Raw genomic sequence first — 19,654 nt, forward strand, 5'->3', positions numbered from 1 at the left:
TGAAATTTGCTTTTGACAAATGGACTTAAAAATAACTCCTCCCCCATTTTTGCCTGATTGTAAAGGCAATATACAGATGTAGAAAGTTGTAAGGAAGAAAATAAAAATCACTTAAAATTTTGCTAAATTTTTTAGAGATAAATCTTTTATGATATTGGTAAATTTCTTCCTTGTCTTTTTCTTGTGCATATATGTATTACACATAGACATTTTCACATATATAATAAAATAATTCTGTTTACATAGGTCCATATTATTTTCACTTGCCATATCATAAGTATCTTCTTCTGTGATTAAAAATTCTTTCTAAACCATTTAAATGTCTATAGTACAGTCCATATATAGACACAGCATAATTTAATTAACTATTTCCTAGCAAATGGATGTTAGGATATTTACAATGAAATAATTCTGTAACAATCAAAAGTACTATTTTTCAAAGTGAATTTTAAGCATAATTCCTTCACAATTCTTTACCTGGTTATTACAATTACCAATAATGAGTGCATCAGCCAGAGACAACTGTCCCACAATCATGCCCTGTTCCAGCAATGGGGCTCCTGTTTCAGCAAGGCGATTAGACGTGATAACAATGGTATTATCATCATTTAATACCATCACAGGGTCTGCCTGGAGAAAAAGCAGTAAGTGGTTGATGGCCAAGACAAAATGTCAATATAAGAAATTATTCCTTCTTTTTGACATATACACATAGTAAAAAAGTATACCACATATGCATTTACATACATAATTATGACAACCTTTCTTGTCAAGAACTGACCTCAATGAAAGCTGCTACTTCTTGAAGCACCAGGTTCCATTCCACTTGATCTTCAGTATTAAAGCGGTGAGTATAATCTTCAATTTCATCCGAGAGTTCCTGATTTTACAATATCACAAAGAGAAATGGTTATAGAAAAAAAATCATAAAAATACATTGTATATTGTACCATACTCCTGACAGAAACTGATACAGTTAAGAAGTTTGATTATTATCAGTATACAGTCCCAGTTATAACCAAAACAGAATGAAAATTACATGGGCTTGCTTCAAAATCAAAAACTCCAAAATGATAACACATCAGTAAGATCTTCATAGAAATCCACAGTGACCCATACCTACTCTGCTACATCAGCAATGACTTTATTAACAGGAAATTCTTAAAGGTAAACCCCCCCAAATTTTAACATTAAAAAATATATATATAAATTCTTTGTATTTATATCATACTATTTCTTTTGGAAATAATCTTATTAGTAACTGGGGATGGAGGAAGAAGGCTTGTCAAAACTAGCATGTTATACTGAATCACTTTGCTGTACACCTGAAAATAACACAATACTGTAAATTATACTTCAATTAAAAAAAAAAGCAAAAACTAGCATGTTATACTCGAGCGCCAAAAAATCAAGAAGTATGCCATTGAAACCACTAACTGAATACAGAGTGTAACCAGAATGTAGCATGCAATAATTACAGATATTAAGTGAATCTAGAATGCAGTTAACTCTTAATTACCTGAGGTAATGAAGGATAGAGTGATGCAGACATACTAAAGGGAGGAAAAATCGAAACTCATTCACACCTTTGTAAAACATTTTTCTTGACCTAACTTTTCAATTATTTTCTTAAACCAAATATTTTAACTTTTGTTTACATTTGCCAACCATTCATGGATGGGTGATGAAATGTAAAATAAACTAAGGGGACAAAAGTAAGAAATTAAGACAATTATCTCTGGTGTATTTGAAATATGAAGAGTTGGAAAAATTTTTTATCATTACCCTTGTCATAAGTTACCATACTCTCAAAGTTGTAATGATTTAGATATATCAAAATTATTTTAACCTTAAATCTATTTTTAAAAAACAAAATTATCCACAGACAATGAGAGATTAGGATTTTAATGATTTTAAAGTACATTTACCTTCACCAGATCCTTTACAACATCCATTTTGTTGAGAAGAAGACAAACTACTATAAATCTTGCATAGTATCGTAGCTTCTTAACTACCAACTCAGGTCTATGGTAGAAAAATGGAAAATCATTCATAACATTTAAAAAAATATGCTTTTTGATTTTTCTAACTTTCTGATAGCTTTTTAAACTCTTTTGATACTATTTTGCACAGTTAAAAACATTGCTTCATATAACCTCTAGTCTTTTAACACATTTCTTACTCAATGGTTCATTACATTGTTCATTCATATATTAAATTCATTCAAGAAGTATCTATTGAAACTTAGATGCATCAGGCACTATGCTAAGTACTAGATTAGAATGATTTAAAAAAAAAAAAACTATAGACACAGTCCCTTCCCTCACAGATCTTACAGACAGAAAAGTATTTAAAATGTAGAGGAGACAGATAAATACTTAAAATACTGGAATAAATATTACAATGATGTAATATTACAAAATATTACAATGATTACAATTTGAGCCCACAGGACAGGATCTTGGGTGAGAGAAGGCATCTTAGCGAGAGTAATGTTTAAGTTAAGACTATACGGAAGACGTTACAGTAGAAACTAACACAACACTGTAAAACAACTATACCCCAATAAAAAAAATTAAGGGCTTCCCTGGTGGCGCAGTGGTTGAGAGTCTACCTGCCGATGCAGGGGACATGGGTTTGTGCCCCGGTCCGGGAAGATCCCACGTGCCGTGGAGCGGCTGAGCCCGTGAGCCATGGCCGTGGAGCCTGCGCTCCGCGACGGTAGAGGCCACAACAGTGAGAGGCCCGCATACCGGGAAAAAAAAAAAAAAAAAAAAAAAAAAGAGAAGTCACTGCAATGAGAAGCCCATGCACCACAATGAAGAGTAGCCCCTGCTCGCCACAACTAGAGAAAGGCTGTGCGCAGCAACGAAGACCCAACGCAGCCAAAAATAAATAAATAAATATTTTTAATTAAAAAAAGATGAGAAGACAACTAGTCAGGAAAATATGAGACAAAAAGACTTCTAGGAAGATCAGTCTTTGTTTTGAAATCTTATTTTTCTAACGTTAATACAATCAAGCTAGTTTTCTTATACTTACTATTTGTATGCCATATCTTTTTCTATCCCTCTACTTTCAAGTACCTGTGTCTTTTCATTGTAACGCATCTTTTGTAGACAGTATATAGTTAGGCCTTGCTTTTTTATCCACTTTGACAATCTCTGCCCTGTATACTCAGGAACTCAGACCATTTACATTTAGCCTTATTGTTGCCTTGGCTGAGTTTGCAACTCTCACCCTGCTATTTGTTTTCTACTTGCCCCTTCTGTGTTTGTGGTCCTCTACTGCTCCCTCCTTGCTTTCTTTTCAGCTAACCAAATATATTTTAGTATTCTATTTTATATCCTCTATCAGCTTCGTACTTATACTGCTTCATTACTGTTCTTTTCGTGATTGCTAGGAATAGCAACATACGTCCTTAACTTATTAAAGGCTATTTACAATCTATATTACACCTCTTCACGCCTGACCCTTAATATTTATCCCTTATCTGGAATTCCCTGGCGGTCCAGTGGTTAGGACTCTGAGCTCTCACTGCTGAGGGCCTGGGTTCGATCCCTGGTCGGGGAACTAATATCCCTCAAGCCTCACAGTGTAGCCAAAAATACATATATATATTTATCCCTTATCAATTCAAACAGGACATTTTCAATTTCTACTTCCTGTTTTCCACATCCTGCATTGCAAATAAAAAACCTTACAATATATATTTTGTATATGTTTCACATTTTCCGTAATAAAAATTTTTTAAATTCCTCTTTGACGCATGAATTTAGAAATGTGTCTACTGATTAACATAATGATTTTGTTAAACTATGTCTCGCTCTTAATTTTTAATGGAATTGCACCACCGTTAGACAATGTATACTTGAAAAATTATTGAAACATTTTTTGTGGCCAATATAAGTCAACTTCACAGAAGTTTCATATAAGCTTGAAAATTATGTGCATTCGCTTATTGTCGTATGCACTTTCATGCACATTAGAACAAGTTTTCAATTATGTTACTCAAATCTTATAGTTGCTTATCTTCTTGACACATAATTAAATGCTATATTAAAAATCTCCATGTACAATACATGTGACCATTTATCAATTTCTCCCTGAAAATATGCCACTTTTTGCTTTGTTTATTATTATGCTACATTACTGGGCATATACAAGTTTAGAAATTTTTTATTTTCCTGAGTTGTTCCTTTTATCATTATGAAGTAAAGCTCCATCCTTAATAATATTTTCTGCCTGAAATATAAATAATGTATACATAAATAGAGCAGCATTTCTTCCCCTTAGTATCTGTCTCATTTGTCTTTTCCTATGTACCTTATATCTTTGGAGGGCCTCTTGTAGATAGTATATTACTGAATTTTTCTTAAAAAGGCATACTGATAATCTCTGACTTTTCCCTAGGAAGTTTAGATCACTTTCATTGACTATGATTACCAATGTACTTGGACTTGTTTCTACTTTATTATTTTGTGCTATAATTATACTTTTTTTCATATATATTCCTTTCATACTTTTTACTGTAATGATCATAATTCACTTTCCTCCCCCTTCTACCTGTTTTGAATTTACACCTTCTCCTTATGTTCCTTAAAAATATTTTTCTTAATATTTTAATAAGCAAACTTTACTTACTCTAAGCTTCCTCTGAACAATAAATGGATCTTACTAGTATGGTTGAATTCTTTATTTTCTCCCTTCTTTCATGTTGTTTTCCAGGATTTGGCACCATTTTATCTTAATAACCTCAATTAGCCATTATTAAGATGATTACTGTCTTATAAAGTCCATGCTTCCTTAGGAAGCAAGGGGATAATTTTTTCTCATGAATCCTTGTATATCATCCCTTCCTTTTAGTTTCAATTTTCCTCTTCCTGAAGAAATCCTCAGAAGTTCCTTTATATCACCAAAACCAACCATGCCCCTGCAAAGCTGTGATAGCACTGATCAGAGGGTTAATGACCTGGGGATTTCCCTCACGTTCTTGACAGCTAAGCTTTCCATTTAAAGGGATGGTTGATCCTTTTTTTAAATTAAATTTATTTATTTTAAAATCTTTATTTTTATTTAATTTATTTATTGTTTCTGGCTGCGTTGGGTCTTCACTGCTGCGCACAGGCTTTTCTCTGGTTGCAGCGAGTGGGGGCTACTCTTCGTTGCGGTATGCGGGCTTTTCATTGTGGTGGCTTCCCTTGTTGCGGAGCATGGGCTCTAGGTGTGCAGGCTTCAGTAGTTGTGGCTCGCGGGCTCTAGAGAGCAGGCTCAGTAGTTGTGGCGCATGGGCTTAGCTGCTCCGCAGCATGCAGGATCTTCCTGGACCAGGGATGGAATCCGTGTCCGCTGCACCGGCAGGCGGATTCTCAACCACTGCACCATGAGGCAAGTCCCAAATTTATTCATTTTCTTTATTTATTTTTGGCTGCATTGGGTTTACGTTGCTGCATGTGGGCTTTCTCTACTTGCGGCGAGCAGGGGCCACTCTTTGCTGAGATGCACAGGCTTCTCATTGCGGTGGCTACTCTTTGATGCAGAGCACGGGCTCTAGGCGCACAGGCTTCAGTAGCTGTAGCACACAGGCTTAGTTGCTCTGTGGCATGTGGGATCTTCCCAGACCACAGATTAAACCCATGTCCCCTGCACTGGCAGCCGGATTCTTAACCACTGCACCACCAGGGAAGTCCTGCAATGGTTGCTCCTTTTTAGCCAGTACTTCTAGGTGTTTTGGACGCGCAGGCTCAGCGGCCATGGCTCACGGGCCCAGCTGCTCCGCAGCATGTGGGATCTTCCCGGACTGGGGCACGAACCCATGTCCCCTGCATTGGCAGGTGGACTCTCAACCACTGCGCCACCAGGGAAGCCCCCTTCTAGGTGTTCTGAAGACACTATTTTAGATTATCTAGGCTGACACACTGTCAGAAGTGGAATTCAAAACGGAAGGAAAATTTGTAGGAGGTTGATGTCAATTCATACTTAAAATATTAATAAGACAATTCCATTAATTTTTTGAGAAAAAAAAAACAGGTTCTATGAAACTATATGATAAATTATACAATCATGTAACACAGACTACATGAACATATACTGAACCAGGGATTGGCAAACTTTCTATAAATGGCCAGACATTAAATATTTTAGATATTGTAGGCCAAATATGGTGTCTATAGCATATTTAACTTTTTTTTCACAACCCTTTAAAAACGTAAAAAGGATTCTAAGCTACCAGACAGTACAAAACCAGGCCATAGTTTGCAGATCCCTGTATTAAAAACACATACAGAAGTGAGGAGGCATTTGACTTTGGAAACCACTGTGTTGAACTGCTATCCACTCATACACATGACAGGCTATCCTATCAAGCCTGAAAACCTGAATGATGACCCACAGCCTTCTGCCTGCTGCAGAAGAAGTCATCCTGTGAAGCTCACGACTGGGAGGCGTCAAGGTCTTCAAGTTTAGATTCACATTTTCCACTATTAAAAACTTCAGGGCTTCCCTGGTGGCACAGTGGTTAAGAACTAACCTGCGAGCTCTATTTACAATAGCCAGGACTTGGAAGCAACCTAAGTGTCCATCAACAGATGAATGGATAAAGAAGATGTGGCACATATATACAATGGAATATTACTCAGCCATAAAAAGAAACAAAATTGAGTTATTTGTAGTGAGGTGGATGGACGTAGAGTCTGTCATACAGAGTGAAGTAAGTCAGAAAGAGAAAAACATATACGGTATGCTAACACATATATATGGAATCTAAAAACAAAAAATGGTTCTGAAGAACCTAGGTGTAGGACAGGAATAAAGAGGCAGATGTAGAGAATGGACTTGAGGACACGGGGAGGGGGGAAGGGTAAGCTGGGACGAAGTGAGAGAGTGGCATGGACACATATACACTACCAAATGTAAAATAGATAACTAGTGGGAAGCAGCCATATAGCACAGGGAGATCAGCTCGGTGCTTTGTGACAACCTAGACAGGTGGGATAGGGAGGGTGGGAGGGACATGCAACAGGGAGGAGATATGGGGATATATGTATATGTATAGCTGATTCAGTTTGTTGTAGAGCCAAAACTAACAAACAAACAAAAAGAATCCGCCTGCCAATGCAGGGGACATGGGTTTGAGCCCTGGTCCGGGAAGATCCCACATGCCACGGAGCAACTAAGCCTGTGCATCACAACTACTGAGCCTGTAGTCTAGAACCCGCAAGCCACAACTACTGAAGCCCGCGTGCCTAGAGCCCATGCTCTGCAACAGGAGAAGCCACCGCAATCAGAAGCCTGCGCACCGCTACGAAGAGTAGCCCTGCTCACTGCAACTAGAGAAAGCCTGTGCACAGCAACAAGACCCAATGCAGCCAAAAATAAAAGAAATAAATTAAGAAAATAAAAAATAAAAACTTCAGGGCTTCCCCGGTGGCGCAGTGGTTGAGAGTCCGCCTGCCAATGCAGGGGACATGGGTTCGTGCCCCGGTCTGGGAAGATCCCACATGCTGCGGAGCGGCTAGGCCCGTGAGCCATGGCCGCTGAGCCTGTGCGTCCGGAGCCCGTGCTCCGCAACAGGAGAGGCCACAAGAGTGAGAGGCCCGCGTACTGCAAAAAAAAAAAATAAAAACTTCAGTACTGTCACCACTAGAGGTGACATGATTTTCTTTGGCAAAGTTCTTCTGGCACTCCCTAATTGCCGCCTCGTCTAACCTGTTAGGACCACTACTTGTAAGACGCCGACTCTTGACACATCTGCCTGAGAAACTGTTTTTCTGGGTGGCTAACTGTGCTTGGAAATTTCACCTTCTCAGGATCTAACTCTGACCAGATTCAGCCTTAGTCATTTACAACAATCAGGGTTTGCAGCTTCTAGGACAAGTGATTATGTGCTATTGTCTTCTCCGCTAAACACGATGGGCCATGGAATTAGGACATGCTGAGAGTTGTGTATGTTTGGTGATAGGCAGTCACCTTGGTAATTGTTGGAACATACCATTCCTCCTGGCTTTGACACAGTCCTTAGGTACTGAGACAATGCAGAGAGAACTTGGCCTTTGGAGGAGAGATTTTTGCTTTTTAAAGCTACTGTGAAATTGTGGAATACTTTCTTACTCAGTTTTAATCTACCAGCTGTTGATTTTAGCAGCTGCTGCCAACTGCTACCTTGACTGGCCCCCTTGCCCTCGGTGAACTGAGAAACAAACAACTTACCAACTGAACAAAATCTTTCCTAAGGTACAGGGAACAAAGTCGAGATTTCACAGACTGGACTGTCATTTGATGCTATGTTAGTGGCCTAAGGCAAGAGATTTTGTCATCCTGGCTCCAAATAATCCCACCTCTGTTCGTCTACCCTGCTCTAGGAGGCAGCACAGGAAAACAATTCATATGTGGTATTTGCTATTAGTGTAGAAAATGATTTTAATAAGTCAGACTGTTGGGTTTTAAGCCAAGGGACCTAAGGCCAATTTCCCTTTTGGCAAATTAGAAAATGCGGAAAAGTGAATTATATGAGGTATTTTACTATTGCTTAAAATAGTTCTTTGCTTATATGTATTTTTCATACTCAGAAAGTGTTACATAGCCCTTTTGCATTTTTGTAGGGATATAATTTATCTCACCAAGAATTCAGACAAATTGTACAACATGAATGCAAAACAAGAGGGAGTTGGAGGAAATACATCTATAGTGAAAGTATCTGAAGCAAACCATAAGAAAATCTGAAAGGATAGTAATTGATGGAACTTCCTGATAGAAGGAGGAAGTAAGGCCAAAAAGACTTGGGGGAAAAAATGTAGACTTCAGCATCCACACACCTTACTTGTTTCAAGCAAACTCCTCTAGACAAGTGTGAACAAGATTTGCAAGGGAATGAAGGGGATTTACAAGAGTGGGGCTTTCTCCAAAATGTTGCTGTTTAGCTGGAAAGCTTATGGTAGCCAACCACAAAGTGTTCTCTAGAAAAATAGGTAAAAACTATGTTTTCTTCTATTTCTCAGAGAATATAATCTTTCCACTTATATAACAACTGTGAGTTCTGTTGCTGAGAGTAGAAAGAACTTTCAGATATTCCAACAATTCCTGGAATGCTAGCAATAAATTCTCCAGCAGATCCCTGATTTCTTCAATAATTACTTTCTCATCTGGAATCTACCTGTACTCCAAATATGTCTGGGACACCCATGAAAAGGTAATCATCTAAAAGGAAAAGAGAGGGATTTCCCTGGTGGTCCAGTGGTAAAGAAACCATCTTCCAATGCAGGGGACACGGGTTCAATCCCTGGTCCAGGGAACTAAGATCCCGCATGCCGTGGGGCAACTAAGCCCGTGCCACAACTACTGAGCTCATGCGTCTCAACAAGAGAGCCCGCACACTGCGAACTACAGAGCCCATGTGCTCTGGAGCCCGCGCACCACAGTTACAGTGCCCACACACCCTGGAACCCGCACGCCACAACTAGAGAGAAGCCCGCGTGCCACAAGAAGAGCCCGCGTACCACAATGAAAGATCCCGCTTGCCTCAATGAAGATCTCGCGTGCTGAAACTAAGACCTGACACAGCCAAAAAGATAAAGAAAATAAAGAAATATAAATAAATAAATATTAAAAGGGAAAGAGTACACTTGCCCGGCTTCTTTTCATTTTCCTTCTCTCACCCTAGCATTGACCACACTGCGAGATACATAATAAGTGCTCAACAGATTACTGTTGGGGATGAATAACTTCTACATGATTTTTTTTCCCTAACAGCGGAGCTACACAACTGCAAAATGGATTGGATTTATAAAAGAAAATTCAAACAGCATTACAGCCTTTTCTTTAGTCCTATATGACAGTTGTCAACAGGGTTTTGAATGTATACGAACTAAGATGACACAGGCTAAACAGAACAAAGGTATCAGCTAAGCCTCATTTTGGAGTTGTTTCTTTTCTATGAAACTTCGTGTGACCCCAATCTCTCATAAAGAAATAATCCACCCTTCCTTTGTGCTCTGACTCTACCCTGGTACTGTGACATCTGTTACAACATCTGTAATATTTACTGTTTTTAGGTAACACATCTCCATATGCTTAAGAAGGTCTAGCATATAGCAGGCACTCAATAAATCCCATTAAATGAATTAAAGTTATAAATAAATGTGTGATTTTCTGCATAATTTCCACAGACTAAAAATGCTGAGTGCTTTATCTTCTTCTTTCTGAAAATGGTAGGTGCATACCTGTCCTCTTTATTGACTTGAGAATAATATGATCTTTGTCTGATTGCAGAATAGAAGGAGAAAGCTTCATTCAGATAGCTGGTCTCAGATGTGCGCAGGCTATGAGAAGAAAAAGAAACTCTTTACATTTGACAGGACCTCAAACTCTTCACCATGATAAATACTTGTTCCATTATTCCTCTCTTCCTCTACTCCAGGGGATGGGAATAACTATTCTAAATTTGAGTCAGCAAAGCAATAATCATATCACCCTTAAAATGTATAAAAATAGTAACGATAATAATAAAAAAAAACACCTCCCCGCCGCTCCCAAGCCTTTTTTGATGGCAACCCAGAGTACACGTTATTCTCATTCTTCAAAGGGCCTCTCTAAACAGCCTTCCACTCAGTTAAATCTTCCCACCTGGGACCAGGTCTTTCATGACCTTCCCCAAATTCATATAGTAATTTGTCCTTTGGCTCATTTCTTTAGTTTCTTCTCAGGACTCAGAAATGGACTAATTCATATTAATCTTCATAGGATGCTGGTGAGTTGGATTTTCTGTTTAACATTTCTAGTTTGTTTTTTTAATTGGAGTATGGTTGACATACAATAACATTTGTAGTGTTATAAGGGATTTCTTAAGAAAATATTCTACCAGGGAAGGTGACTTTAATGATGGGAATCTGGGTGGCATGCCAAAAGACAGGGAAAGGAAGGAATTTTCTGGCCTATTAAACTACAAATGGTCCAAGCCTTTTTATGAAACACCTGGTATCACTTAATGATAATGAGACATTTAGATCCTAAAAGGAGCTCTCTTCTTTCCTTGACTCATGGGTGGGACTATATAGATGATATTGCACTAAGGATACAATTTAAAGTATCTTTATTGACTTCATGTAACCTTTTAGACATATATGAGGATGAGCTTTAAGGTATCCTCCTGAAAACCACTCCTTCAAACATACCAGTTATGATATGTCTCTGTACGGTATCAAGATTCAGGTGAAGCCATTAAGAACCATAAAATTCATTTAGTATTTATCTTTTATCTAAAACCAAGATCATACTCCTTTAAGTTTACAAATGAGTCTGACCAAATGAACTGTGTGGAAGGTGAGCCTCTGAAACAAATAATGTCACTTGGATTATGGAAGGGCATTTAAAAATGCTGTCTCGATCAATATGATCTGAACTTTTAGGATTTCATTTGTAACTCCTCAGTTTTCCCTCCTACCAGGTATGTATTGATGCATACTTCTGCATGCTGTGTTCAAATCAGGACAATGCTTTATGTTTTCCATTTGCGATTCACTTACTAATAATGGTAGTATAGCTGCCCAATCTTAGAAGCAATTTCCCCTATTTGCCACCGCTTCAAGCCATACCGATTATCCAAGACTTGTCTGTTTTACATAGGAAATAAGAAAATAGAAATAAGAGAATATAAATTTCAAAAATAACCAAATCTGTTAATTTAATAGGATAAAGTATCACCCAATTCATCATGAAATTTTGAATACATAAATTGAAATTCATGAATTTTTCATGAGATTTCAACATAATCATTCAATTAAATTCAAAAAGCATTTATAAAATGTCTATTTAAAGTAAGTTGAAATATAAAAACAAACTTCTTTGAGCTACATGCATGAAAATTAGAAGCAACCCCCCCCACCCCCCCCCCCCCCCCCCCCCCCCCCCCCCCCCGCCAAATAGCTTTGCCCAAAAAACAACATCTATTTTTAGAATGAAACCATGAATCTGCCTATCCATTAGAGTTAATCTGCACCATCTCAGGTAATATTGTCTTTAAAAATCAAATAGTATTTACATTTGAAAACCTTAAATAAATAGGGAAAAATCAGTTTGCTTTCATTTGGGTCACAAAGATGAAATACATTAAGATACACTAAGAGATAAAAAGCACTGCAGTGATATATATTAGTCAAACTGTTACTAATAAAAAATGGACCCTCACTCTCCTTTAACTGTAAAAATCCTTTACCGGTGCTGCTGCTGGAACTTCCAGAGTTTGGTGTAAACATCAAAAGTTCTTCCAAAATAAGACTGCCACTGCTTCTGCCCATATTGTGGCAAATCTCTGTAATGAGAAGTAAACATATATTAATTTTAAAACTCGTATGCTACTTGGAAATTGAGTCTTATGATGATACAAACTGGATGGATTTAAAGCACTTGCATTCAAGCTTTCCTTAAAAAAAAAAAGTTACATTTTTTAGAGCAGAAATAGTTCTATTACGGGGGTCCAGTACACATTCTTTCCTGTTCTTCTCACCTACCTCTGACAGCTCATTTGTAGGCTCCTCTGCAGATGCCTCTCTCATGAGGTTTCTAGCACTATCTCCCTTCTTTCTGGGTGCTCGTATTCATACTCACTTATATACTGATAACTTCCACATGTTTGTCTTCAGCTAAGAACTCAGCACTTGGAAAAACATTGCTTTAGGGAATAAATCTAGAAGTGGATGTGCAGGTGGTATTGTTGTTCTCAACTATTCTACCCCCTCCCTGTAAGTGAAACTATATATCCTTGTCCTTGGCCCTGGCCATTTAACTTGCTTTGGCCAATGAAATATAAGTTATCTACCACATGTCTGAGAAGAAGATTTAAGAGGTATTACATGGTTCAGCACTTTTACTTTTCCCTCTGACCTAAGACCAAGATAGGGCTGCCCCTCAGGCTGGAACACAGAAGGCACATTTAATGGAGCCTCAGAACTGCAGACAACTTGTAGCTAACATGGGAGCCGGAAATAAATTTCTACTATAGTAAGGTACTAAAATGTTGGAGTTATTACAGCAGCCAGTAGAGTTATTACAGGAAAAGCCTGTAGAGAAACCGGTACCAGGAGTAGGTTATTGTCCTAAGAAATACATTATGTGACACTGGCATTGAGACTGAGTGTCAAGTAACTGTTACTGAAGGCTGTCATATAATACAGTGGCAAAACTGCATTTGCCTGCAATAACTTGGAAAGTAGATAATGTGACTAATGAACTTGTGGATTTATACAAATACGCCAGGAAACAGTATGCTATTAGGCACACGTAACAAAATATGAGAAAGAGATGAACTCAAAAAAGAACTAGCTGCGAGCAGGGCTGAAAAGGAAAAGAGGAAATCCACAAATTCCAGAACTTTCAAGATTGAAAAATACAACAATTTCTAATGCATAAATGTAAAAGACCCAGTTGAGAAATGCTAGCTATAAGCAGCACCTAGACAGTCTCATCCCCAGGGCAAACCCTCTTCATTAAAGCCTGTGAAGAAATTTATGAAAGTGGAGCCAAGTACATTCTTTCAGGGGGACAAAATAGATCTGGGGAAAGAATCTAAGGATTTGGCTGTCTTGTAGAAGGCTGATAAGCTCAAGGTTACCTGTAAAAGAGTCTAGAAGAGAGAGAGGGGAGTGTCTCGAAATATTGTGGGCATGGCTATTGGTATGTGGAAGCTAACCTGAATCAAACAGACAGAGTCAATGAAATCTTGAGAGCGTTGTACTCTCAAAAGCCATTTGTGTTATAAAGGAATAATAAATATTCATTGATTACATCATGGTACACTTCTTATTTCACTCATGCAACTGTGGACAGCTAGTAGTGGATGGCCTCCCTTGAATGTTTAGCCTGGCTGGCAGCTAAGGTGCTGGGTCACATGTTTCTCATCATCTAACAGGCTAGCTTGGGTCCATTTACATGAGGTGGTTGCAAGGGTCCCAACAGCAGCAAAAGGGAGGGCAGCTCAGATATGCATGTTTCTTTTTAAGACTTTCCATCATATTTGCACTGTCCCATTAGGCAAAACAAATCTCATGGCCAAGCCCAGCGTCAGTGTGAGAGGGGGATGACTCATGGGCACGGATATGGGGAAGGGAATGACTTTTACAAACAATCTGTCGCAGAGACCTTATGCTTTTCTTTCTTTTTCAATTTGTTTAAAAATAAACAAATTTATTTATTTATTTATTTATGGCTGTGTTGGCTCTTCATTGCTGGGCACGGGCTTTCTCTAGTTGCAGTGAGCGGGGGCTACTCTTCGTCGTGGTGCACAGGTTTCTCATTGCTGTGGCTTCTCTTTGTTGCGGAGCACGGGCCCTAGGTGCACGGGCTCAGTAGTTGTGGCGTACGAGCTTAGTTGCTCCGCGGCATGTGGGATCTTGCCAGACCAGGGCTCGAACCCACGTTGCCTGCAGTGGCAGGTGGATTCTTAACTGCTGCGCCACCACGGAAGTCCCTCTTTTTCAGTTTTGAAAATATGTCTCTTAGAAAACAAAAATACTATACAGTGTATAAAGCAAGAAATAAAAAACACCTTACTGCTTTTCCTTTCTAGTTCCCAGAAATAACCACCACTGAAAATGCATTTTCTCTCTATATTTAAATATATGTCAGTTTATCTATTATTTTACATAAATGGGATCAAACTATATATAATTTTCTCTAACATGCCTTTTTAGTTTAATAATATATCAGGTTTCTTTAATGCATATAGAATTACATCAATATTTACTGTGTAGAGTGTCGTATATAATGAACCAATCTACTTAACCAATCCCCTCCTGATGGACATTCATATTGCTTCCAGTTTTTCCCTGTCATAAAAATGCTGCAATAAACATCTTCATACTAATAAACTTGAATAGTTATGTGATATGAGTAAAAGGCAAATTTCTGTAAGTGGAATTAATGAGTAAAAGAAGATGTGCATTTCTGTACCAGATGTTAAGACAATGAGTAAAAAAGCAAAAGGTTTTCCTACCCAAAATTTTCAGACACTACAATACAAGAATGAACTAGCAATTCCAGTTTTAAATCTATTTCCATTATCCTTACAATAAGTAGAAACTCATTTCAGATTACCAAATAGGTTAACTACAGACACTAGTTTCCAAATTTATTGCAAGTTTTTATCCTTTTTATGTCTCCATGGATCTTTAGTGAGAGGGTGCATTAGGAAGAGCTAATCAGTTATTTTTATTTTTATTTTTTTTAGTTATTTCTGAGATATACATTTAAAAATACTAACTAGAATTATGACTTATAACATTATACCAGAACATATAAGATTTTTAGGAATTTCATGTATGTCTGAAACATTTATATTAACATATTTCCATACAAATAACCCAAAGAAAGTTTAGTACTAGTTTTGTTTTTTTTAAGTTTTTATTTATTTTTTTATACAGCAGGTTCTTATTAGTCATCAATTTTAACACATCAGTGTATACATGTCAATCCCAATCGCCCAATTCATCCCACCACCACCCCCACCACGATCGCTTTCCCCACTTGGTGTCCATACATTTGTTCTCTACATCTGTATCTCTATTTCTGCCCTGCAAACCGGTTCATCTGTACCATTTTTCTAGGTTCCACATATGTACATTAATATACGATATGTGTTTTTCTCTGACTTACTTCACTCTGTATGACAGTCTCTAGATCCATCCACGTCTCAACAAATGACCCAGTTTCGTTCCTTTTTATGGCTGAGTAATATTCCATTGTATATATGTACCACTGCTTCTTTATCCATTCGTCTGTTGATGGGCATTTGGGTTACTTCCATGACCTGGTTATTGTAAATAGTGCTGCAATGAACATTGGGGTGCATGTGTCTTTTTGAATTATGGTTTTCTCTGGGTATATGTGCAGTAGTGGGATTGCTGGATCATATGGTAATTCTATTTTTAGTTTTTTAAGGAACTTCCATACTGTTCTCCAGAGAGGCTGTATCAATTTACATTCCCATCAACAGTGCAAGAGGGTTCCCTTTTCTCCACACCCTCTCCAGCATTTGTTGTTTGTAGATTTTCTGATGATGCCCATTCTAACTGGTGTGAGGTGATACCTCATTGTAGTTTTGATTTGCATTTCTCTAATAATTAGTGATGTTGAGCAGCTTTTCATGTGCTTTTTGGCTGTATGTCTTCTTTGGAGAAATGTCTATTAGGTCTTCTGCCCATTTTTGGATAGGGTTGTTTGTTTTTATAGTATTGATCTGCATGAGTTGTTTATATATTTTGGAGATTAATCCTTTGTCCGTTGATTCATTTGCAAATATTTTCTCCTATTCTGAGGGTTGTCTTTTTGTCTTGTTTATAGTTTCTTATGCTTAGCAAAAGCTTTGAAGTTTCATAAGGTCCCATTTTGTTTATTATTGTCTGTTTGCTAGTATTTTGTTGAGGATTTTTGCATCTATATTCATCAGTGATATTGGTCTGTAATTTTCTTGTTTTGTAGTATCTTTGTCTGGTTTTGGTATCAGGGTGACGGTGGCCTCACAGAATGAGTTTGGCAGTGTTCCTTTCTCTGCAATTTTTTGGAAGAGTTTGAGAAGGATGGGTGTTAGCTCATCCCTAAATGTTTGATAGAATTCACCTGTGAAGCCATCTGGTCCTGGCTGGAATATTTTTTTTTTTTTTTTTTTCTGGTACACAGGCCTCTCACTGTTGTGGCCTCTCCCATCGCAGAGCACAGGCTCTGGACAAGCACGCTCAGCGGCCATGGCTCACGGGCCTAGCCGCTCCATGGCATGTGGGATTTTCCTGGACCGGCGCATGAACCCGTGTCCCGTGCATCAGCAGGCAGACTCTCAACCACTGCGCCACCAGGGAAAACCCTGCTGGAAGATTTTTAATGACAGTTTCAATTTCATTACTTGTGATTGGTCTGTTCATATTTTCTGTTTCTTCCTGCTTCAGTCTTGGAAGGTTATACCTTTCTAAGAATTTGTCCATTTCTTCCAGGTTGTCCATTTCATTGGCAGAGAGTTGCTGGTAGTAGTCTCTTAGGATGCTTTGTATTTCTGCTGTGTCGTAATGTCTCCTTTTTCATTTCTAATTTTATTGATTTGAGTCCTCTCCCTCTTTTTCTTGATGAGTCTTGCTAATGGTTTATCAATTTTGTTTATCTTCTCAAAGAACCAGCTTTTAGTTTTATTGATCTTTGCTATTGTTTTCTTTGTTTCTATTTCATTTATTTCTGCTCTGATCTTTATTTCTTTCCTTCTGCTAGCTTTGGGTTTTGTTTGTTCTTCTTTCTCCAGTTCCTTTAGGTGTAAGGTTAGATAGTTTATTTGCGAGATTATTTGCGATTTTTCTTGTTTCTTGAGGTAGCCTTGTATAGCTATAAACTTCCCTCTTAGAACTGCTTTTGCTGCACCCCAAAGGTTTTGGATCATCGTGTTTTCATGGTCATTTGTCTCTAGGTATGTTTTGATTTCCTCTTTGATTTATTCAGTGATCTCTTGGTTATTTAGTAACGTATTGTTTAGCCTCCATGTGTTTGTGTTTTTTACGGTTTTTTCCCTGTAATTCATTTCTAATCTCATAGCGTTGTGGTCAAAAAAGATGCCTGATGTGATTTCAATTTTCTTAAATTTACCGAGGCTTGATTTGTGACCCAAGATGTTATCAATCCTGGAGAATGTTCCGTGTGCACTTGAGAAGAAAGTGTGATCTGCTGCTTTAGGATAGAATGTCCTATAAATACAAATTAAATCTATCTGGTCTATTGTGTCATTTAAAGTTTATGTTTCCTTATTTATTTTCATTTTGGATGATCTGTCCATTGGTGTAAGTGAGGTGTTAAAGTCCCCCACTATTATTGTGTTACTGTCAATTTCCTCTTTTATAGCTGTTAGCGGGTGCCTTATGTATTGAGGTGCTCCTATGGTGGGTGCATATATATTTATAATTGTTATATCTTCTTCTTGGATTGATCACTTGATCATTATGTAGTGTCCTTCCTTGTCTCTTGTAACATTCTTTATTTTAAAGTCTATTTTATCTGATATGAGTATTGCTACTCCAGCTTTCTTTTGATTTCCATTTGCATGGAATATCTTTTTCCATCCCCTCACTTTCAGTCTGTATGTTTCCCTAGGTCTGAAGTGGGTCTCTTGTAGACAGCATATAGACGGGTCTTGTTTTTGTATCCATTCAGCAAGCCTGTGTCTTGTGGTTGGAGCATTTAATCCATTCACGTTTAAGGTAATTATTGATACGTATGTTCCTATGACCATTTTCTTAATTGTTTTGGGTTTGTTTTTGTAGGTCCTTTTCTTGTCTTATGTTTCCCACTTAGAGAAATTCCTTTAGCATTTGTTGTAGAGCTGGTTTGGTGGTGCTGAATTCTCTTAGCTTTTGCTGGTCTGTAAAGCTTTTGATTTCTCCATCGAATCTGAATGAGATACTTGTCGGGTAGAGTAATCTTGGTTGTAGGTTCTTCCCTTTCATTACTTTAAGTATATCATGCCACTCCCTTCTGGCTTGTAGAGTTTCTGCTGAGAAATCAGCTGCTAACCTTATGGGAGTTCCCTTGTATGTTATTTGTTGTTTTTCCCTTGCTGCTTTCAATAATTTTTCTTTGTCTTTAATTTTTGCCAGTTTGATTACTAGGTGTCTCGGTGTGTTTCTCCTTAGGTTTATCCTTTATGGGACTCGCTGCACTTCCTGGACTTGGGTGGCTACTTCGTTTCCCATGTTAGGGAAGTTTTCGACTATAATCTCTTCCAATATTTTCTCAGGTCCTTTTTCTCTCTCTTCTCCTTCTGGGACCCCTATAATGTGAATGTGTTTGCGTTTAATGTTGTCCCAGAGGTCTCTTAGGCTGTCTTCATTTCTTTTCATTCTTGGTTCTTTATTCTGTTCCACGGCAGTGAATTCCACCATTCTGTCTTCCAGGTCACTTATCCATTCTTCTGCCTCAGTTATTCTGCTATTGATTCCTTCTAGTATAGTTTTCATTTCAGTTATTGTATTGTTCATCTCTGTTTGTTTGTTCTTTAATTCTTCTAGGTCTTTGTTAAACATTTCTTGCATCTTCTCGATCTTTGCCTCCATTCTTTTTCTGAGGTCCTGGATCATCTTCACTATCATTATTCTGAATTCTTTTTCTGGAAAGTTGCCTACCTCCACTTCATTTAGTTATTTTTCTGGGGTTTTATCTTGTTCCTTCATCTGGTACATAGCCCTCTGCCTTTTCATCTTGTCCAGCTTTCTGTGAATGTGGTTTTTGTTCCACAGGCTGCAGGACTGAAGTTCTTCTTGCTTCTCCAATCAGTTATTTTTATTTTTTTTAATCAGTTATTTTTAAATTGAAGTTGCTGTTAGAATCTTTAAGACTCTTACCAAGTGGCTACTGCTAGGAAGACAGTATTTTATATAAAAGCATTAAGCAGCAACATCAACTTCATGAGAACTGATAACCCTTGAGTGCTTCTTTAAAGATACTATGTAAAGCCTCTCTGCAAATTTTCAAGTAAGCGTTTGCCTACAAGTTCCTTTGCATTTCCAAAACTGACCAATTTAATAAACCTCAGTGATACATCTTGTTAAGGGAGAAAACAGAATTAGAACTCAGTATTTTATTTCATGACTATATAATTTCAGGTGTTCAGTGGAAAGGGCTCTAGGGGAAGGGACTT

General features: G+C 37.8%; 1 protein-coding gene across 1 annotated transcript in view; it reads right to left on the minus strand.

The window, feature by feature from the left end:
- The window catches only part of SCAI (suppressor of cancer cell invasion), a 136,049-nt gene that overhangs the window by 35,475 nt on the left and 80,920 nt on the right, over window positions 1-19,654 (minus strand). The window contains exons 4-9 of the mRNA XM_065879166.1: window positions 12,209-12,304; window positions 11,520-11,606; window positions 10,218-10,316; window positions 1,929-2,025; window positions 782-880; window positions 478-630 (exon numbers count right to left, since the gene is read on the minus strand). Of these exons, the coding sequence (XP_065735238.1) occupies window positions 478-630; window positions 782-880; window positions 1,929-2,025; window positions 10,218-10,316; window positions 11,520-11,606; window positions 12,209-12,304 (631 nt within the window). The remainder of the gene's footprint in view (window positions 1-477; window positions 631-781; window positions 881-1,928; window positions 2,026-10,217; window positions 10,317-11,519; window positions 11,607-12,208; window positions 12,305-19,654) is intronic.

This window comes from Phocoena phocoena, chromosome 6 (assembly GCF_963924675.1).
Source record: "Phocoena phocoena chromosome 6, mPhoPho1.1, whole genome shotgun sequence".
Taxonomy (NCBI): Eukaryota; Metazoa; Chordata; class Mammalia; order Artiodactyla; family Phocoenidae; genus Phocoena; species Phocoena phocoena.